The 20197-nt window shown below is 46.5% G+C and overlaps 2 protein-coding genes and 1 pseudogene across 2 annotated transcripts; 1 reads left to right on the top strand and 2 right to left on the bottom strand.

Moving 5' to 3' along the window:
- Nucleotides 1–265: 265 nt before the first annotated feature.
- S100A8 (S100 calcium binding protein A8) lies at nucleotides 266–1287 on the bottom strand. Its single transcript, XM_065926639.1, has 3 exons — nucleotides 1206–1287; nucleotides 607–769; nucleotides 266–457 (listed from the first exon to the last, which is right to left on the bottom strand). Exons 2-3 carry the CDS (start codon nucleotides 745–747, stop codon nucleotides 329–331), a joined length of 270 nt encoding a protein of 89 aa, XP_065782711.1. The 5' UTR covers nucleotides 748–769; nucleotides 1206–1287; the 3' UTR covers nucleotides 266–328.
- A 7071-nt stretch (nucleotides 1288–8358) lies between these two features.
- On the bottom strand, nucleotides 8359–10865 carry LOC136175697 (protein S100-A15A-like). The gene is made up of 2 exons (XM_065945970.1): nucleotides 10716–10865; nucleotides 8359–8655 (listed from the first exon to the last, which is right to left on the bottom strand). Exons 1-2 carry the CDS (start codon nucleotides 10863–10865, stop codon nucleotides 8359–8361), a joined length of 447 nt encoding a protein of 148 aa, XP_065802042.1.
- Nucleotides 10866–13193: 2328 nt separating this feature from the next.
- Nucleotides 13194–13769, top strand: LOC136161622 (succinate dehydrogenase assembly factor 3, mitochondrial pseudogene; annotated as a pseudogene).
- Nucleotides 13770–20197: the final 6428 nt, after the last annotated feature.

Here is a 20197-nt window from a genome sequence, read left to right as displayed (position 1 = left end):
CAGCTATAGCGTCTTGAACTTTCTAAAATCCTTAAATCCTGGAACTCAGGACTCAGGATTGTGGGGCTGGAAAAGGTCAGGAATCGTTTGGGAAGAACACGGGAAGGAGAGCAGACAGGTGGTAAGCACAGAGGGCTGGTGGTGGATGGGTAGTGGGGGCAACACAGGTTTGTTTCTCTTCCTTTGGGTTTTCCAACCCTCCCTCCACCCCCAAAGGAGCCTCATTCCACAAATGGAAATAAGCAATCAGGAGAGACCTGAGGTATCAACTATTTTATTACTCTGCAGGGACGAGTCCAGGGCCCTAGCCCCAGGCCCAATAGCTCTGCTATTCTTTGTGAATGTCTTCATGGGTTGCCAGGCCCACCTTTATCACCAGCACCATGAACTCCTCGAAGTTAACTCCACCATCCTGATTGATGTCCAACTCTTTGAACCAAGTGTCTGCATCCTTTTTCTGTGAAGATTGGAGAGAAAGAAGTCAGAGGGTAAAGCTCTCAGGGAAGCTGAGGCATGACTGTCTGTACGGGGCAACGCAGGAGATCAGTGACCCAGGCTTCATCAGAGCCAGGCCGAGAGCCCCAACCACACCCAGTCCCTCCTCACCTTCATATACTTAGGACACTCTGTCTCTAACAATTTCTTCAAGTCATCCCTATAGATGGCGTGGTAATTCCCTTTCAGCAGGGAGTACTTGTGGTAGACTTCAATCAGGGAGTTGATGGCACTCTCCAGATCCGTCAGCATGGTGTCCAAGGATTTGCCCCACCTGGAAGATGGAGCACCCGGGCAAGCCCGAAGTGAGGAGGGTGCCTATGGGCACTCTCAGGAAGCTCCTACCCCAGGGGGTGGCTTTGTCTTGGACGGCACCATCCAAATAACTAAAGCCAGCAGAGGGCTACGGCTACAAGGGGAAGGGGTGGGATGATGGAGATGAGGGTGTGGGAGGGAGCAGGGTACCCAAGCACACACAATGCCTGCCAGCTCTCCCCATGTCCTCATCCTCTGCCCAGGAAGGGCCCAAACGTGCCCTCACTCAAAACTCCTAGAGCCCTCGGCCCCTTCTTCAACCCCAGGCTCATGTTCCTCTGGATCCTGTCCAGATACCAGCGAGCTTTCTCTCCCCTCCTCTGAGAGGGCTGCTGCACTCCCCAGCCCACCCCAGGGGAAGCCCGCAGAGTGGGACAGACCCCAGTTCCACTTACCAGGTCTCCCCAATTCAGAGTTGCCAAAGGACATGCAGTGCTCAGTGCCAGCTCCCTTTTATAGCAGCCAGGACTGGCCAGCTGCCCAGGGCCTCGGGCCACTCAGAGGCAGCAACTCCCTTCCAGTGTTGCTACAGCCTCAAGTTTCCCAACAAGGAGAATGGGGCAATCACTGTGCAGATTGAAAAGTCCTGAGGGGCAGCACAGGAAAGGTAGGAGGAGGAAGGTAAGTGCCAGGCAGTGATGCCCAGGAGGAGAAACCAGGAAGCGGGCATGGTAAAGATTCTGCCTGTGGGCTGCTAGCATCCCCTGGCATGGCCAACCATGGAAGCTCACTCCTAAGTCCTTCGCACTGTTGCTATGGCTATTTGCATGGCTTCTCTATGCATCTCGGAAATAGAACTGAAGTTGAATGCCTCATTTTGAGTGCATGCAAATAAGCTCATTCCTCCATAGCATTCATCACATTGTCAAAAGGGTCCAAAGGCCTCTGAAAGGTTTAGAACCCTTGTCCTTGTTGCTGAATTTTTAGTAATGGAAGGTGGAGTATTTCCATTATTGTTGTTATGTGTGTGGCTGGACTCAGTGGGGATGTGTGCTGCCAAGGGTTAAGTCCGTTTCTCTGCTGCTGTCCCCACACCTTTACAACACCTCTGTTCCGTGAGGCTTGTGGGGGGCACTGTGTCCCAGGTGATGGACGCTGGCTTGGGGTCCCCCTATGAGCACGAGGCATGAGCCGCTGCATAAACAGCAGGGACCCTTCCATCCTCTCCGGGATGATTGTGTGCCTGTGACCCCAGGAGTCTGGGCCATAGAGGAAAACAACTCTGTGGGGGCGGGGGAAGGAGGGCACTTTTGGAGAAGGCAGAAATGCTTCAACCCTAGGGGAGAAGAAGAATCTGGGCAATTCCCCCCAGATTTCAGGAGAAGTGAGTCCTTCCCCCAGCACCTGACCTGAAGATTTGTGATCATTTCTCTTGTACAGAGCACTTGACATTCGTGTAACCTATTCAGACCCTCAGGGCATGCCTATCAGAAAGTCGGGGCACAGAGCCCCCTCAGTCTATACACACGGAAGCCGAGACTTAGAAAGGTGAAGCGGTTCACAGTTTCCCAGTGCAGATGTGTCAGAGTGCAGACAGGATCGCAGAGCACCAGGCTCCAGGGCATGCCCTGACAAGAAGATGACTCTGCTAAGAAAGCCCCTCCCATCTCTCCATCCTTCATGTATTAAACCAAATTTTCCTTATGCTTCTCCAAGGCCTAAGTCATCATCGCCTCCTAGAGGAAGCAGATGGGATTAGCCTCTCTCTACTTCATGTTCCTGCAGCCCTTTGGGCTTTATTCTGTCATTAACTTTGTAGCTGTGTGACCTTGGGCTAATTCCTTACCTTCTCGGTTCTTTAGTTAGCTCAATTATTAAATAGAGATTACAATAAAGTCTACCTCCACCATTTCACGCCAGTCAGGATGGCTGCTATCCAAAAGTCTACAAGCAATAAATGTTGAAGAGGGTGTGGAGAAAAGGGAACCCTCTTACACTGTTGGTGGGAATGCAAACTAGTACAGTCACTATGGAAAACAGTGTGGAGATTTCTTTAAAAACTGGAAATAGAACTGCCATATGACCCAGCAATCCCACTCCTGGGCATACACACCAAGGAAACCAGGTCTGAAAGAGACACGTGCACCCCAATGTTCGTCACAGCACTGTTTATAATAGCCAGGACATGGAAGCAACCTAGATGCCCATCAGCAGATGAATGGATAAGGAAGCTGTGGTACATATACACCATGGAATATTACTCAGCCGTTAAAAAGAATACATTTGAATCAGTTCTAATGAGATGGATGAAACTGGAGCCTGTTATACAGAGTGAAGTAAGCCAGAAAGATAAAGAACATTACAGCATACTAACACATATATATGGAATTTAGAAAGATGGTAACGATAACCCTATATGCAAAACAAAAAAAGAGACACAGAAGTACAGAACAGACTTTTGAACTCTATGGGAGAAGGTGAGGGTGGGATGTTTTGAAAGAACAGCATGTATATTATCTATGGTGAAACAGACCACTGGCCCAGGTGGGATGCATGAGACAGGTGCTCGGGCCTGGTGCACTGGGAGGACCCAGGGGAATCGGGTGGAGAGGGGGGTGGGAGGGGGGATCGGGATGGGGAATACGTGTGACTCCATGGCTGATTCATGTCAATGTATGACAAAACCCACTGAAATGTTGTGAAGTAATTAGCCTCCAACTAATAAATAAATAAATAATAAATAAATAAAATGTTTTTTAAACTAAAAAAAAATAAAATAAAGTCTACCTCCGACCTACAGAATAAGAGAGAATATTTGCAAATCCTACATATGAGAAAGGGTTAATATCCAGAATACAGAAAGAACTCCTACAACTCAACTCCAAAAGAAAACAAATAACCCAAGAAAACTGGGGTGGGAGGGAGGTTCACGATGGAGGGAATATATGTATACTTCTAGTTGATTCACATTGTACAGCAGAAACCAACCACAACATTGTAAAGCAATTATCTTCCAATTAAAAGCAAATTTTTAAAAACTGAGCAAATGAATAGACATTTCTCCAAAGAAGACATGCAAATGATCCATAAGCACAGGAAAAGATACTCCGCTAATCATTAGAGAGGGCAAATCAAAACCACAATGCGAAACCACCTCACACCCATGAGATTGTCTACTGCCAACAAAAACAGAAAATAACAAGTCTTGAAAGGATGCGGGCACTGCTGGTGGGAATGTAAACTAGTGAAGCCACTGAAGGAAAATAATTGAGTGGTTCCTCAAAAAATTAAAAACCAAATTACCATTTGATGCAGCAATTCCACATCTGGGTTAATACCCAAAATAATTGAAAGCAGAGTCTCAGAAATATATTTGTACCCTCATGTTCACAGAAGCATTATTTGCAACAGCCAAAATGTGGAAGCAACCCAAGTGTCCATCCACAGATGAATGGATAAATAAATGTGGTATATTCACACAATGGGGTATTACTCAGCCTCTGAAAAGGAAGAAAATCTTGACACATGATACAACGTGGGTGAACCTTGAGGACAGACAGTGAAGTAAGACATTCAAAAAGACCAATATCTCCATTTATATGAGGTACCTGGAGCAGCTGAACTCATAGAAACAGGAAGTTGAGTGGTGATTGCCAAGGTCTAGGAGGAGGGGGATGTGGGGGTAATTGTTTCTTGGATACAGAGTTTCAGTTCCAAGATGATGAGTATTCTGCAGACTGGATGCACAACAATGGGACTACATTTAACACGACTGAACTGGACACTTAAAAACTGGTTAGGATGGTAAATTTTTTGTTACATATATATATATATGTAGCTCAGTCGTGTCCTACTGCTTGTGACCCCATGGATTGTAGCCCACCAGTCTCCTCTGTCCATGGAATTTTTCAGGCAAGAACACTGGAGTGGGTTGCCATTCCCTATTCCAAAATTTTATATATGTATATATATATATATATATATATATATATATATCTCCACAAGTTAAATATTTTAAAATCCTAAATGCTTCCACTCCCCCAAAATAAAATCTACCCAATAGTGTTGTTTGAGCATTAAAAATAGATGCAAAATATTTATGACTTGTGGGCTTTTATTAATAGATACCATATTTTAATTAAAAGTTTACACACAAAACACATGTGAGGCACTTAAAGCAGCACATAGTAAGCAAACCCTGTGTGAGTGTATGCCATGATCACTTCCCCATCAATAAGTCTGATTCCCCAGCTGGGCTGTGAACCCTTGAGGACCCAGACTGGGTCACCTGTCTCTGCCTCCCTGGGACCCAGCGCAGTGCCAGCTATACACTATAACAGCAACAACAAGCAATAAGAACAAACAATAGCAAAATAATGGTTGGTATTTATTGGGCTCCTACCATGTGCCAGGAACCATTGTCATTGTTCAAGAGCTTTATTTACATCAATCCATTTAACCCTCACAATAATCCAATGAAGTATGTTCTATCATAATTTCCACTTTACCGATGAGGAAACTGAGGCCCACAGAGACACAGCATTCGGTGCCTCAAATGCCCGAGGTGACATGACCTACTGTGACATCATCCATTTCCTGCACTTGACTGGAATACCTCTTTGCCAGTGAAGTGCTTCTCATCCTTCCTGACCCAGCCCAGGCACCATCTGCTCTCATCCATTGCTGACTCTCTGTCCCCCACCGCTGTCAACACTGAGTGAATTCTCACCTCCAGTACTACCAAGCTCTTCTGCATCACACATTTGCTCTGCTATATTAGAGTTCATCTGTTTATTGCCTGTCTTTTCTTTGGAACTAAGGGCCCCTTGAGAGCAGAAACCACATCATATCCTGGGGTCTGGTACATACTAGGTGCTCAATTAATACTTACTGAGGGGATAAATGAATGGAGAATTGAACACTTGATCGAGCCCTTATCCCATGCAGAAATTCCCTTTATCATACCCAGCCACTTTAAATGATAGTGTTTTTGGAACAAAGGGGGATATAGACCCACCCACCAAATACAGTCTGCCTTCCTTGACAGTCAACCTCTTGATAGGAAACTAGGGCTGCTTATGACGTCAAATATGACAAGTTTTCAACCAATGATCAAGAGCTTGGCACCTACCTATGTTTCTCCAGGCCCACTTCTGAATGAGCTGCCCAATCGCATCTTACCCCAAATAACACATCATATTTTCAGAGTGTTTTTGCATCCACTAACTCATCTGACAGCACCGTGAAGTGGACATCACAGGTATGACTATCCCTATGTGACAGATGAGGAAACTGAGGCACGGGGAGTTACCTGAGGTCCTCCGGGCCTGTGTCCTGCTTTGCTTTGGTGCTTACATGCCAAACGCACACTTTAGAACAAGCTGGCTTTCTCTGAGATTCTACTTGGGGTTTGTTCACCAGCCCAGGATGGCACTCACATTGACCTCTCTCAAGGAGGGTGATGGCGAGATTGATGGAGATGATGTTTTTCCAGGCCCCGACCCCTCAGGAGATGCCTGCCTTGAAGCCTATCCTGAGAACGTCCGGGTGGAAACAGCTTTCTTCATCCAGAAAGGACGGAAAACAGGCCCCAGGTCCAATGAGGCAATCATAAACCGTGATCCCCTCCAGCATCATGTGCTCGTCAGTCCCTGCTGGTCAGCAAGGCCATGAAACGCCGCCCCAGAGAAGATCCCCCTGGACAGGCAGCCCTGGGGGCTTCCGGGAGAGCAGGAGCCAGGCTGAGCTGACCCGGCAGGAGATGGTAGGGGAAATAGGTAGCACCTGTAATCAGACTGATGGACATGGGGCAACCCAGGGGGAACGGAACTTAGTTCTGTTTACAGGCAAGAGCTCAGTCCTGGCTGTGTGTCTCAACACCAGGCCCAAGCCCGTGGCTGAGGAAATGAGGACAGAGCATGCAGGGCCGGTGGAGAAACCCCCAGGAAGGGGCAGGAGGACTGGGCTAAACCGCCGCGTTGTAATCAAAGGCCTGTGCAACCCAGGACATTTCAGGTGAGACAGGCAGGGAGGATCCACCCGGGCCTGGGGCAAGAGTGGCCTGAGTCACCCTGCCAGCTGTCTCCAAGTCTCTGGACGTGACTAAGGGCCTGCAGGAGGCAATGTAGACTCTGGTCATGGGATTCCAGTCCACAGGCCCCATTCCTGCACACCCCCCCGCTCCACGCCAACTGAACACACACTCTGTGTGTTGACGTTGGGCTGTGCACGGGTCATGGAAATGACAGGATGGGGTCCCCGTCTTGGTGAAGGATACAGACAGCCACACATAACCTCAGTGCAGCAGGATAAGACCTCCACAGGGGAGGTCCAGAGGGAAAGTGGGGCCAGTGACAGTGACCCCTACATGATGAGAATTGAAGATCAGCTAGTGTGTAGACCTGATGTCCATGGAGGCCCTGCTTCTGAGCTCCACTGATCAGGAGCAAAGGTCTCCAGTTCGGCCTGCAGGGCACTGCTTCCCGTTTGGTTCACAGATCCAGTTGGCAGAGGGAACCAAACCAAGTCCTTTAAATGATACCCCCAATCACTGCCTAGGGATGCAGACAATTACCCATCATTCTTTCAAATAACTCATTGTTTCTATCATAGTGCACTCAGGACAAGGGTTCTCAGACCATCCTCAGAGAAGAAACCCACCAAGATGGACCTGGCAGGACCTAAAGGCAGACGAGACCCTCTCCCAAGAGATTTTGCATCAGATTCCCGGGCTCCCAGCAAGAGACAAAAACAAAAAACACAGAGAGAGGGCAGAGGCAGGTCTGAGCTGGGAGGGACAAGGGAGTCACAAGGAGCCCAGAGTCAGAACAACACCCAGATCCATCATCATTTATTATTAATAGAAACAAAACCAAACCCTCCTCTCCCCAGGAAGCCTTCCCTGATCGACAGTCACCCACATTCCACTCATCACTCTTCTCACTGACAGGCAGCATTGCCAACTTTAAGTTTGACCCATCTCTGACTCAACGTATGGAAAACCCACCCCACAATCTTCCCTCACCGGCCATGGACCTGCCACCCATGTCAATTACCAGCATCATCTTCCCCACCCTGTCCTGTCTCAGTTGCTCCGCCTTTGTTGGGGCTCTCTTTTGAAGCTGGGAGAACTTCTGCCCTCGTGGCTCCTGTCCAATCAGGTATGTGTAGTGAATGAGTGACCAGAACATCAATGGTGAGAGCTGGTTTCCTTGTCAGAGAGCTGGCTCCCCGAGAGAAAAGACTCCACCCTCTCAGACCGAAAGCTGAGGGTAAGGGCTGTCTCCCTGCTCAGATAGGGGCTCCTGTGGGCAGGGGCTGTTTCCCTTCTCAGACAGGGGCTCCTGGGGCAGAGACTACCCAAAATGACTGATCCTCAGAGTAGGACCAAACCCTTCTTTCTGGGGTCAGAGCAGATGCACGGAACCAGGAACTGAGCAACACCCAGAAGTCTTTACAAAGTTGCTTTATTCTCTTCCTTCACAGCATCCACTACACACACACACACACACACACACACACACACACACACACACACACACACAGCTATATCTTCAGCTGCCCACAGCTAGGTCACACCCGCTCCCTAGGCAGGCCCCTGCACTCCCTCTAGTAGAGGCTGTGCTGGGTGCAGTAGTGGGCACACAGCTGCTGGTGGTACTGCAGGTGGTAGTCCTTCACCAGCTTGCCCAAGATGTAGAGGAACTCCTCAAAGCAGATCTGGTTGTCCTGGTTCTTGTCTGCCGCCTGGAACAACTGTGTGATGTAGTACGGCTCCTTCCGGCCCTGGGGAGTGAGTGGAGGGTCAGCCACGCACCCCAGCACCACCCCGCAGTGAAGGCCAGGCGCTCCTCGGCCTGCTGGTGGGAGGACGGGGGCGGTCAGTGGGGAGAGTGTGGCCTGGCCCTGTCTGGAGGGGGTTTGCAGGAGACAACTCCTCACTCAATCAGTGGCCAGGACCCTCTGTGCTGCAGAATGTTCAGGCAGCAGTGTCGGGAGCACCTCAGCTAACTGGACCTGGGGCTGCGCGGGAGACAGAGAGTGCAGGCAGGGCTCCATGTGCTGGTTGACTGGGCGCCCCCAACACAACTCACCTTTGCCCGTCATCAGGGGCTGTGGGCTCAGTCGGTTCAGTCATATCTGACTCTGTGCAACCCCATGGACTGGAATCCGCCAGGCTCCTCTGTCCATGGGGATTTTCCAGGCAAGAATACTGGAGTGGGTTGACATGCCCTCCTCCAGGGGATCTTCCCAACCCAGGGACTGAACCCATGGCTCTTGCATTGACAGGCTGGCTCTTTACCACTAACACCACTTGCCTATCTCTCCCCCACCTAAAGTGCCAGCTCCCCTGCAGGGACAGCCCAGCCCAGGGGCAGAGCCCCCTGCCCCTCGTGTCTGCATCTCCAGAGCTACTGCAGGACCAGCACCAGACGGGGTCAGACATCTCCACGCAATGTCATCTGCCTGGGAACTGTTTAGGACTCTATGCCCGTGTCACCTCCAGACAGCACAGAAGATGGGAAAGGCCAGAGCTAGGGGCCCTGGAGTTGCTGGGACATCCCAAGTGGGCAGCCCTCAGGGCTGGTACATGGAGGAAAGGGGCATTTGAGGTGGAAGGGACTGCAGAGAGGAGTCCAGCCCAGAGGGCAGGTGAAGGCAGGTGGCTTAGTGAGCAGTGCGGGTGACACAGGTGTCAGCAGGATCTCGTTGGTGGGTGTGGGAAAGCTGGGGTGAACCTCTCAGAAAGCCTCCAGGAAGGAGGTCGCTGCAGTTGTAAGCAGCCGTGGGCCTGGGAGCAGTCCTCATCCCTGTGGAAATTCTCCCCTTCTGTCTCCTCCATGGCCCCACCACCTACTTACTATTTTATCTCCTCCGCAAATTTGGTTGACCTGAGAAACTGGAGGCCTCCTGCCTGTGGCAGGCACATCCTGGCTTCCCTCCTCTCAGACCCCTGCCCAGGCTGCTATGTCTGCCCAGTGAGTCCCCCAGTGCAGGTTCTGGGGGTCCTTGCAAAGCCCCATGACACTGGCAACTGGCCTTGGAAAGAAAAAGTTTTCCCAGAAACAGGGACTAGCCAGTCACCCTGGTTCCACTGCCCCGTGACTCTCAAGGCTGCACTCCAATAAACGGAGGGTGAGGCCCTCTCCGATGACGTGTCCAGAAGCAGGCAGGGGACACGGCATGAGACGTGACCAGAGGAGGTGCTTCTCCTGGAATGGAGGGCCTTGAGTTGGGCCTGAAGTACTCTGGACATGGCAGTCCAGAGACCCCGGGGCTGGGTGCCACGGGCCAAGAGACAGACACTTTCGCCAGCCTTGCAGTCCCCAAGGAGCAGGGTAGTCACGGGGCTGGGTCTGATGACAGAGGGGAGGCACAAGCCTGAGGAGGTGACTGAGCCCAGCCTGAGTTCCAGGGCTGAGCCCCAGGCTGCTCGGAGGGACCCTGTTGGCCTCTCAGATGGGAGAGGAAATGATATTTCCCAGCCCCGCAGGTTAGCAGCAGCCACCACAGCCCAACTGTCCTCCACTGGGACCGGGAGGTGCATGAGAAAGGCTTGTATAGACCCCAGGAGAAGGGCCTAGGGTTCAAAGGTCAGATGTGGGGCAAGGTCACTGACCGAACTAGCCTGTGGGCAGAGGAAGGATTTAAGTCCTTTTCTTTCCAGAAGCAGGTCAGGCAGAAGAAAAAACAGGTTTGGGGTTAGGACTGAGTTTCAGGGATTAGCTGTGTTTGGTCTGGAGTGGGGCCAGGCAGAGAGTTTCAGGAGAGGGAAGGACAGAAAATAAAGCTAGGCTGGGCCACACTTCCCCCACCAAACATCCTGCCCTCCACCCTCCCGCACGCCCCCTCCTCTAGCTGGAAGTGCTCCTAAGAGATGGCTTCCTGTACCTTCACCCGCACCACTCGCTTCCAGCCCCACAAGCAACCCCAGACTTTATGTATCCCCACCCAACCCCACGCACCAAGGTCTCCATGAAGCGGGGCACGTTGTCCGTGAGCAGAGCCTTCAGCTCCTCCAGCGACAGTGTCTCTACATCCCCTTCCCGGGCAGCGTACTCATGGTAGCAGTGGATGATTTGGAAGAGGGATTCCTCCACTGGTGTGTCCGTCATAGTGGCTGGGCCTGGGCCCAGGATGGGGCAACTCCGGAGATGCAGGGGGAAGCAACTGGGGACAGTGGAGAATCTGGGGGCAGGGAGCACAGCAGAGCAGGCCAGGCGGAGGCCAGGCCACAAAAGGTGGGTTCTTCCTCCAGGAATCTTCTGCCCGCCTGTGTAAGGGCCCCTCTCTGCCCTCCCCACCTGACCCCTTGCAAACTTGGCTCAGCCTCCCTGCCCTGCAGGAAACTGCCACAAATTCAGGACAGAACTGTGTCCCTTCCCTGAGCCAGCAGGCTTCCAGGAGACGGGGTCTGTGTCCTATGTCCCACCCCCAACCATGCCCTCAGCTTAGGAGCCCTTGAAATCAAGAATGAGAAATTAGACTCTTGGAAGCAAGATGGCATATCCCAATGGAAATATTTTTAAACACCTTGAGAAGGCAAGATACCCACTACCATAAACTATTCTGTAACACAAACAAAATATTGAGATAACGATCCCACCCAGAACCCCAGACGTGCTCAAATACTGTTTTCCTTTTGGGGCTGAATACAGACGGCACAGGGATCCCCACCTTGCTCCCACTCCTGCCCTGACTGGCCCTCTCTGAGGGAGTCTCTGTGCCATCTGCATGCCCCCGGGGCCCCCAGAGTCTCTGTGTGGGGGGCTGTTCAGTGCCCAGTGTCAGGCGCAGGCAGGGGTGCCGCAGCCTCTCCCAGTCACCCCACAGCCCCATCCAGGTGCTCTACATGGGTGAAGGCAGGTGCCCTTAGCCCCCTGCTCCCCACTTCCTTTAGAGATGAGATCCCTGTTTTCAGGAGTCAGGGCTGTCCTATAGCATCAGCTGTCCTCTCTGGATTCTGGGCAGATAAGACTCAGGACAACTGGTTCCAACTCTTACAGAGCCAGCCAGGCCCTGGGCAAAGCAGCTTACGCACAGTATGCCATGCAATCCTCACGATGACCTTATAAAAGGCATCATGCCCCCACCCCATTCTCCTGAGGAGGAAACGAAACCTAAAAGGGCTAAGTAAATTTCCCCAAATCACACAACTGACAATTTGGAGCTGGAATCAGTCAGTGTCTTTGGGGTTATAAGACATGTTTTTGATTTGGAAGTCCTTAACCCTTTTGAAGCCACAGTATGCTATTGGGACATCCATCTACAAGGCACACATCCTCCAAAATGGGTAAGTGACTCCTTTCAGCTATCCTGGACCTGTGCAGGATATCCTGGACCCTCACAACCCAGCTCACCCCCACAGCTCTCTCAGACCAGGCGCTGACCTTGCTGCTGGGGTGAGGCTGCTGCTGATCCACAGTCTTGATCTGTGTTTTATCCTAGAGATTCCTCGGCACTCAGGCAGAAGGCAGTTGTGAGAGCAGGGGTTCCTCCGCCAAGTCCCACATCCTGCCCATCCTCAGTGCCTCCAATTACGGCAGCCAGTGCTGTGACTCTTAACAGGTTCCTCAGAAGCATGTCTGAGCCTTAATTGCATTCCCGAGATGACATCACGGACACTGCTTTCTATGATTAACTCAGTCAGCTTCAGGGACCCACCTGCCCTCAGAGCCTGATCTAAAGCATCTCAGAACCACAAAAGATCATGTTATCCATCTCCCCACCTCAGAGCTCATCATCACAGCTACAGGGCTCATTCGGGGTCAGACACACAACTTAAATACATCTTTGGGGATTTCCTCCCTCAATTAGCAAACCCCCAAACTCCAGAGTCACAAAGCACATTCATTCATCCAACAAATATTTCTCAAGCAGGAGGCCCTCTCTAGGCAATGAAGAGTAAGACATGAGGCCAAGTCACAGGGTGGGGACACTTGGAGGGGACAGAGTCACACACAGAGAGCACTGGGAACACTCCTAATTTAGTGTCATAAACAGGGTACCCTGGGCACCCAAGGAGCACCTTTTGCCTGCCTGGAAAGCCGAGGAAGGTTTCCTTGGGAGATGCTATTTGCCGTGGCACTTGAAAATATGGTTGCAAGGAGATGCATGAAGAACCAGGCACTCCAGACAGAAGAAAAGGTTTTGCCCACAGGCAAAGGCTCAGATGCATGAGAGAGAGTGGCTTGCTTGGGGGATGAAGTCCACAGGGTATCCGATGAGCAGTTAGAAGAAAGAAGGCTGAAGAGGCAGGATGGAGACCAAATGTGAAGGGCCCTGTGTGCCAGGCTAGGGCTGCAACTTCATCCTGTGCAAAGAAAGTAGCTGATGGAGGGTTTTTAAATGGGCTGGGTGATGGGTGAGAGGTGACAGAAGTAGTAAGGACACCTTTTTTATAAAGAAGTAACCCACTGCAAAGAGGAAGTGATCTGGGCGCCGCCTGAGGTCCTCGCACGGCGTTATGTCTGCGCTGCACGTCTCGCGTGTCCGGGCCTTATATCAGCGCATTTTGCTGCTGCACCGGGTTCTGCCCCCATACCTCAAAGACCTTGGCGACCAGTACGTGAAGGATGAATTTAGGAGGCACAAGACCTCTGGTTCTGAAGAGGCCGAGCGATTCCTGCAGGAATGGGAGGCATATGCAGCAGCGCTGTGGCAACAAGCTAATGAAAACAGACAAAATTCAACTGAAAAAGCCTGTTTTGGAATCTCCCTACCAGGAGAAAAACTTAATGACTTTTGTGATGAACAGATTGGACAATTGGAGGAACTGATGCAAGAAGCCACTAAACCCAACAGACAATTTAATATCACTGAGTCTAGGAAACCAAAGTTTTAGTCTACACAATAAAGTTTAAAAAGGCATTTCAAGTTCAGAACCCTTTAACTATCATTGGTTTTTAAAGTTTGTTTCTTAAGCTTTTAGATTTGAGAATGCCTGGTGTTAATGAAATATTCTTTTGGGGGATATTTTGAATGTTGTCTGTAATATACAGATCAGGATCATGAGTGGATGAAACTACATTTATTGAAGTAGTAACAGTTGCTGGATAGGATTTGTGTTTTGGACTACATAAGAAAGAATGGTTCTAAACTGCACAAGCTTGTGAAATTTTCCCCAAAATTTTACATGTAAATTTGTTTTAAGGCTATTCATGTTTAAGTATTAGTCTCATGGCTCTAGCTATATCAGATAAGTATTTCATGATCATGATAGATACAGAATTCCAAGGTCATTATTTAATTTCTATTTGCATGGAATACGTTTTTCTATCCTCTCACTTTCATTCAGCATCCCTAGATCTGACGTGGGTCTCTTGTAGACAGCATTTATGGGGATCTTGTTTTTGTATCCATTCAGCCAGTCTGTCTTTTGGTTGGAGCATTTAATCCATTTAGATTTAAGGGAATTATCAATATGTATGTTCTTATTGCCATTTTGTTAATTATTTTGAATTTGTTTTTGTAGGTCTTTTTCTTTTTTTTTTTTTTTGGTTTATGGTTACCATGAAGTTTTAATATAGCAGTCTATATTTTAAGTTGCTGGTCTCAGATGCATTTCCAATATCCTGCATTTTTACTCTCTTCTCTTCTCTTCTCACAGTCACTGGTTTTGATGTTTGTGTGTAGATGATTGCCTACTTTTACTATATGTTTGTCTTTATGGGTGAGCTTTCCCATTTGTAATTTTCTTATTTCTAGTTGTAGCCTTTTCTTTTCTGTCTATAGAGAAGTTCTTTAGCATTTGTTGTAAAACTGGTTTAGTGGTGCTGAATTCTCCTAGCTCTTGATTGTCTATAAAACTTCTGATTTCTCTGTCGGATCTGGGTGTGAGCTTTGCTGGGTAGAGTATTATTAGTTGTAGGTTTTTCCCTTTCATTATTTTAAATAAATACATCATGCCACTCCAAAAAAAAAAAAAAAAAAAAAGAGGAAGTGATCTACTCTAAAGGGGTCCAAATGTGTAAGCCTGGCCTCCATTCAGGTGCCGTCTGGCTGACAGGTTCTCGAGTGACAGGTGAACTGCCTCCCCCCTCCTTGCCCCCAAGCCTTCTCTCAGCCTTCTCCCTTCCACTTCTGTCTCACCCATGCATCTTCCATGGGAGGAGCCACACAGGCTGATGAGTAAATCTCCCAGAAGGGAGCGCCAAAGGACAGCTAATTAACCAGAGATTGTGTCTTGGCATGCCTGAAGATTTGAGAGAAAAATAGGTATATCGTTAAAGCAAAATGTTTTCCAGTTTACAGGGTGAGCTTTCATCTGCCCAACTTAATGATTTCCTCAGCAAACAGGTGGTTCATCAATACACTTTTATATTTTGAAAATAAAAGCAGGGCTCAAATTTCTAAACAGTAAAACAATTTGGCAATGCCAAGCTGAAGTCACAGAGATATGTTTGACCCAGCCATCATTCTCCTGGGAATTTATTTTACAAAAGTAATCAGAGAGACATTTAAAAGCGATAAATAAGAAAAGGTTAACAACTCCAGTATCTATAGCCAAGGGGCAAAATAGAAGTGAAAACCTTGAAAACAACTACTTGTCAAATTTCATGTGGAAATACATCCTTGGACAATCTCCACATAATAATTTGTTACTCAAAAGGAAAACCATTTTTGGCCCATGGCATGAAGTGGGTAGAAGGTCATTTGTATCCCTCTTCACCCTGCCTTTGTTCAACCTAGGAAAAGATGACTCTCTACCCCATCAAACTACACAATGATGACCTCCTTCCACAGCTCTGTTCTAACTATTTTGTCTCTTATTATTATGCTGTGGACATCTTCTCACACTATTAATCCATGCGAACCCAGTTTTTAATAACTGTGGAGTGATCATTTGTTTCATGTATCAAAATTTATTTTATTAATCTATTGTGGGCAGACATTTAAAATACTCTAAGTCTGTGCACTTTAATCAACTCTTCCTTAATGTTGATATTGCTTCAGAATTTTGGCATGTGTGCTAGGTTCTGGGGAGAAGGGGAACAGAATTGAATTGACATTCCCTTCCCCTGCCAGAGCCAACACTCTGTATCCACCCAAAGCCCACCACCAGAGCCACCACCCATATCTCACCAGGACAAGCAAATCCCTAAACACCAGCTCTACAGCCCGCCCACACATACACACACCTGAGCATAGGCATCACCGCTGCAGTGAGCACTCCCATGCACTAGACCCCGGGGGCTCCCCTTGGCCATGCTTCCTTCTGTGAGAGAAAAGGCCCAGCCCAGCAGCCTTCCCCATCCTAATGTAAAATTCAGCAGACTCCTTTACAGTGTTGCATCAGGCTGCATGTATCTAGATATTTACCTTTACCTGTGAGATTTATGCTGTCCTGTGTTTTCACATTCCTGTTTAGTGAGTTCTCATTTCAATTTGAAGAACTCTCTTCAGTGTTTCTTGTGAGGCAGTTCTACTGACAACAAAGTCCCTTAATTTTGTTTGTCTGGGAAAAGAAAAAAAAGAAAAGCCTAAGATCTAATGATTTCATGGGTGAATTCTACCAAACATTCAGAAAAGAATACCACCAGTTCTTCTTAAACTCTTTCAAAAAATAGAAGAAGGGGGAACACTTCCAAACTCAGTTCTTGAGTCCAGCATCACCCCAATACCAAAATCAGGTAAAACTTCTACAAGAAAATAAAACTACAGGCCAATACCCCTGATGAATGTAGATGCAAAAATCCTGGGTAAATACTAGTTAACTGAATTTAAAAATACATTAAGAGGATCATGTGCCATAACTAAGTGGGGTTTATCCCAGGGATGTAAGGATGGTTCAACATGTGTAAGTCAATCAAGGCCGTATAATACATTAATAAAATGAAAAGAAAAAAAAAACATGATTATTTCAATAAATGCAGAAAAGGCATTTGACAAAGTTTAACTTTCATTTACAATTAAAACTCTCAACAATGTAGGTATAGAAGCATCATATCGCAATATAATAAACAGCATATATGAGAAGCCCACAAGTAAATTTATAGTTAATGGGGGAAAAACTGAAAGCTTTCCTTCTAAGATCTGGCATAAGGCAAGGATGCTTTCTCTTGTCACTTTTTATCAACATAATAATGGAAGTCCTAGTTAGAGAAATTAGATAAGAAGAGGCAATAAAAGGCATCCAAATAGGAAAAGAAGAAATAAAAGTATCTGTTTGCAGATAACAAGATGATATACATAGAAAACATTAAAGACTAAATAACTACAAAAATCCTGTTATAAATAATAAACTAATTCAGTGAAGTTACAGGATATGAAATAAACATATGAAATCCACTGTATTTCTATACACAAGTAATAAACTATCCAAAAGGGAAATGAAAAAAATAATCTCATTCACAACAGCAATGAAAAGAATAAAATACTTAGGAAACAACAAGAGGTGAAAAACTTGCACTCTGCAAACTTATAAACATATTTATTAAGGAAATTTTTAAAAACACAGACAAAAGGAAAGACATCCTTTGCTCATGGATTGGAAGAATTAATATTGTTAAAAAGTCCATTCTAACCAGAGTGATCTATAGATTCAATGCAATCCCTATCAAAATCCTAGTGACATTCTTTATAGAAATAGAAAAACAGTCCTAAAATTTGTGTTGAACTGTAAAAGACGCTGAATAACCAAAGCAATCTTGAGCAATGAGAACAAAACTAAAGACATTTGATGATTTCAAAATTTGTTACAACACTACAGTAATCAAAACAGTATGATATTGGCATAAGAACAGACATATAGATGAATGGAACAGAATACAGATTCCAGAAATAAATCCACACCTTAAAGTCAACTGATCTTCAACAAGAGTGCCAAGAACACAAAAAGAGGAAAAATCAGTCTCTTCAATAAATGGTGTTGGGAAAATTGAATATCAACATGCAAAAAAGGAACCATGATCTCACCATATACAAAAATCAACTAAAAGAAGGATTAAAGACTTAAATGTAAGTCCTGAAACTGTAAAAAACTGCTAGAAAAAAAACATAGGGGAAGAGCTTCTTGATATTGGTCTGGGTAATAAATTTTTAATATGAGCCCCCAAATCACAGGCAACAAAAGCTAAAATAGACAAATGGGATTGCACTAAATTAAAAAGCTCTGCACCGCAAAGGAAACAACCAACAGAGTGAAAAGGCAACCAGAATAGGAGAAAATATTTGCAAGCCATATATTTGATAAAGGGTTAATATTGAAAATAAATGAGAAACTCATACAACTCACCAGCCACAAAGCTAATGTCCCACAGGCAAAGAATCTGAACAGATATTTCTCAAAAGAATACAAACAAAAATAGCCAGAAGGTATATGAAGAAGCGTTCAACTTCAATAGTTGAATAGGAAATGCAACTCAAAACCACAATGACATAAAACCTCATACCTGTCGGAGTGGTTACTCTCAGAAAGACAAAAGGTAACAAATGCTGGTGAAGACGTGGAGAAAAACAAATCCTTATATACTGTTTTGAGGAATGTATATGGGTACAGACTTTATGGAAAATAATGGAGGTTTCCTCAAGGAAACCTACTTCTGAATAATATTCAAAGGAAATGAAACCAGGATCTCAAAGAGATATCTGCATTCCTGTGTTTATTTCAGCATTATTCAAATAGCCAAAATATGCTAAAACCTAAATGTCCATAGACATGGATTCCTGGTGGTACAGTGGAAAGAATCCACCTGCCAATGCTGGAGACATGGGTTCGATCCCTGGTCTGGGAAGATTCAACATGCCAATCAGCAACTAAGCCCCTGCCTCACAAACTGAAGCCTGTGTACAGTAGAGCCCACCTCGCACCACAACTACTAAAGCCCACATGCCTGACGCCTGCGCTCCGCAACAAGGGAAGCCCAGCAGAGAGGCCAGTGCACCACGAGTAAGAGCAGCCCTTGTTCACCACAACCAGAGAAAGCCCGCATCAGCAACCCAGCACAACCAAAGATAAATAAATAGATAACTTTTTTAAAATGTCCATAGACAAATGACTGGATAAAGAAAACATGATATGTGTATACAATGGAACATTGTCCGGCCATTAAAAAAGAAAGAGATCCTGCCATTTTCAGTAACATGAATGAGCCTAGAGAAGGTTATGCTAAATGAAACAAACCAGACACAGAAGGACTACATGATCGCACTATATGTGTAATCTAAAAGGGTTGGAATGTGAACTCAAGTGTGCCTTAGGAAGCATCGCTACAAACAAAGCTAGTGGACTTGGAATTCCCACTGAGCTATTTCAAATCCTAAAAGATGACGCTGTGAAAGTGCTGCACTCAATATGCCAGCAAATTTGGAAAACTCAACAGTGAACACAGGACTGGAAAAGGTCAGTTTTCATTCGAATCCCAAAGAAAAGCAATGCCAAAAATTGTTCAAACTACCGCAAAATTGCACTCATCTCACATGCTAGCAAAGTAATGCTCAAAATTCTCCAAGTCAGGCTTCAGCAATACATGAACCGTGAACTTCCAGACCTTCAAGCTGGTTTTAGAAAAGCCAGAGGAACCAGAGATCAAATTGCCAACATCTGCTGGATCATCAAAAAAAACAAGAGAGTTTCAGAAAAACATCTATTTCTGCTTTATTCACTATGCCAAAGCCTTTGACTATGGGGATCACAATAAAGTGTGGAAGATACTGAAAGAGATGGGCTTACCAGACCACCTGACCTGCCTCTTGAGAAACCTGTATGCAGGTCAGGAAGCAATAGTTAGAACTGGGCTTGAAAAAACAGACTGGTCCCAAATAGGAAAAGGAGTACGTCAAGGCTGTATATTGTCACCCTGCCTATTTAACTTCTATGCAGGTTACATCATGAGAAACACTGGGCTGGATGAAGCACAAGCTGGAATCAAGATTGCCGGGAGAAATACCAATAACCTCAGATATGCAGATGACACCTCCCCTATGGCAGAAAGTGAAGAACTAAAGAGCCTCTTGATGAAGGTGAAAGAGGAGAGTGAAAAAGTTGGCTTAAAGCCCAACATTCAGAAAATTAAGATCATGGTATCTGGTCCCATCACGTCATGGCAAATAGATGGGGAAACAGTGGCTGACTTTACTTTTCTGGGATCCAAGATCACTGCAGATGGTGACTGCAGCCATGAAATTAAAAGACGCTTACTCCTTGGAAGGAAAGTTATGACCAACTTAGACAGCATATTGAAAAGCAGAGACATTACTTTGTCAACAAAGGTCCGTCTAGTCAAGGCTATGGTTTTTCCAGTGGTCATGTATGGATGTGAGTATGGACATGTATGGATCTTCTCTACCCAGAGAACGAACCCACATCTCTCGTGTCTCCTGCATTGCAGGCAAATTCTTTACTGCTAAGTCACTGGCGAAGCAAATATATATAATATATATGATTAATATGTTAATTAGCTTCATTATGGTGGTTCTTTCACAATGCATTATGTATATCAAATCA

The sequence above is a fragment of the Muntiacus reevesi genome, chromosome 1 (assembly GCF_963930625.1).
Source record: "Muntiacus reevesi chromosome 1, mMunRee1.1, whole genome shotgun sequence".
Classification (NCBI taxonomy): Eukaryota; Metazoa; Chordata; class Mammalia; order Artiodactyla; family Cervidae; genus Muntiacus; species Muntiacus reevesi.
Note: the sequence above shows the minus strand (reverse complement) of the source record. Positions and strands in the feature narration are given on the sequence as shown.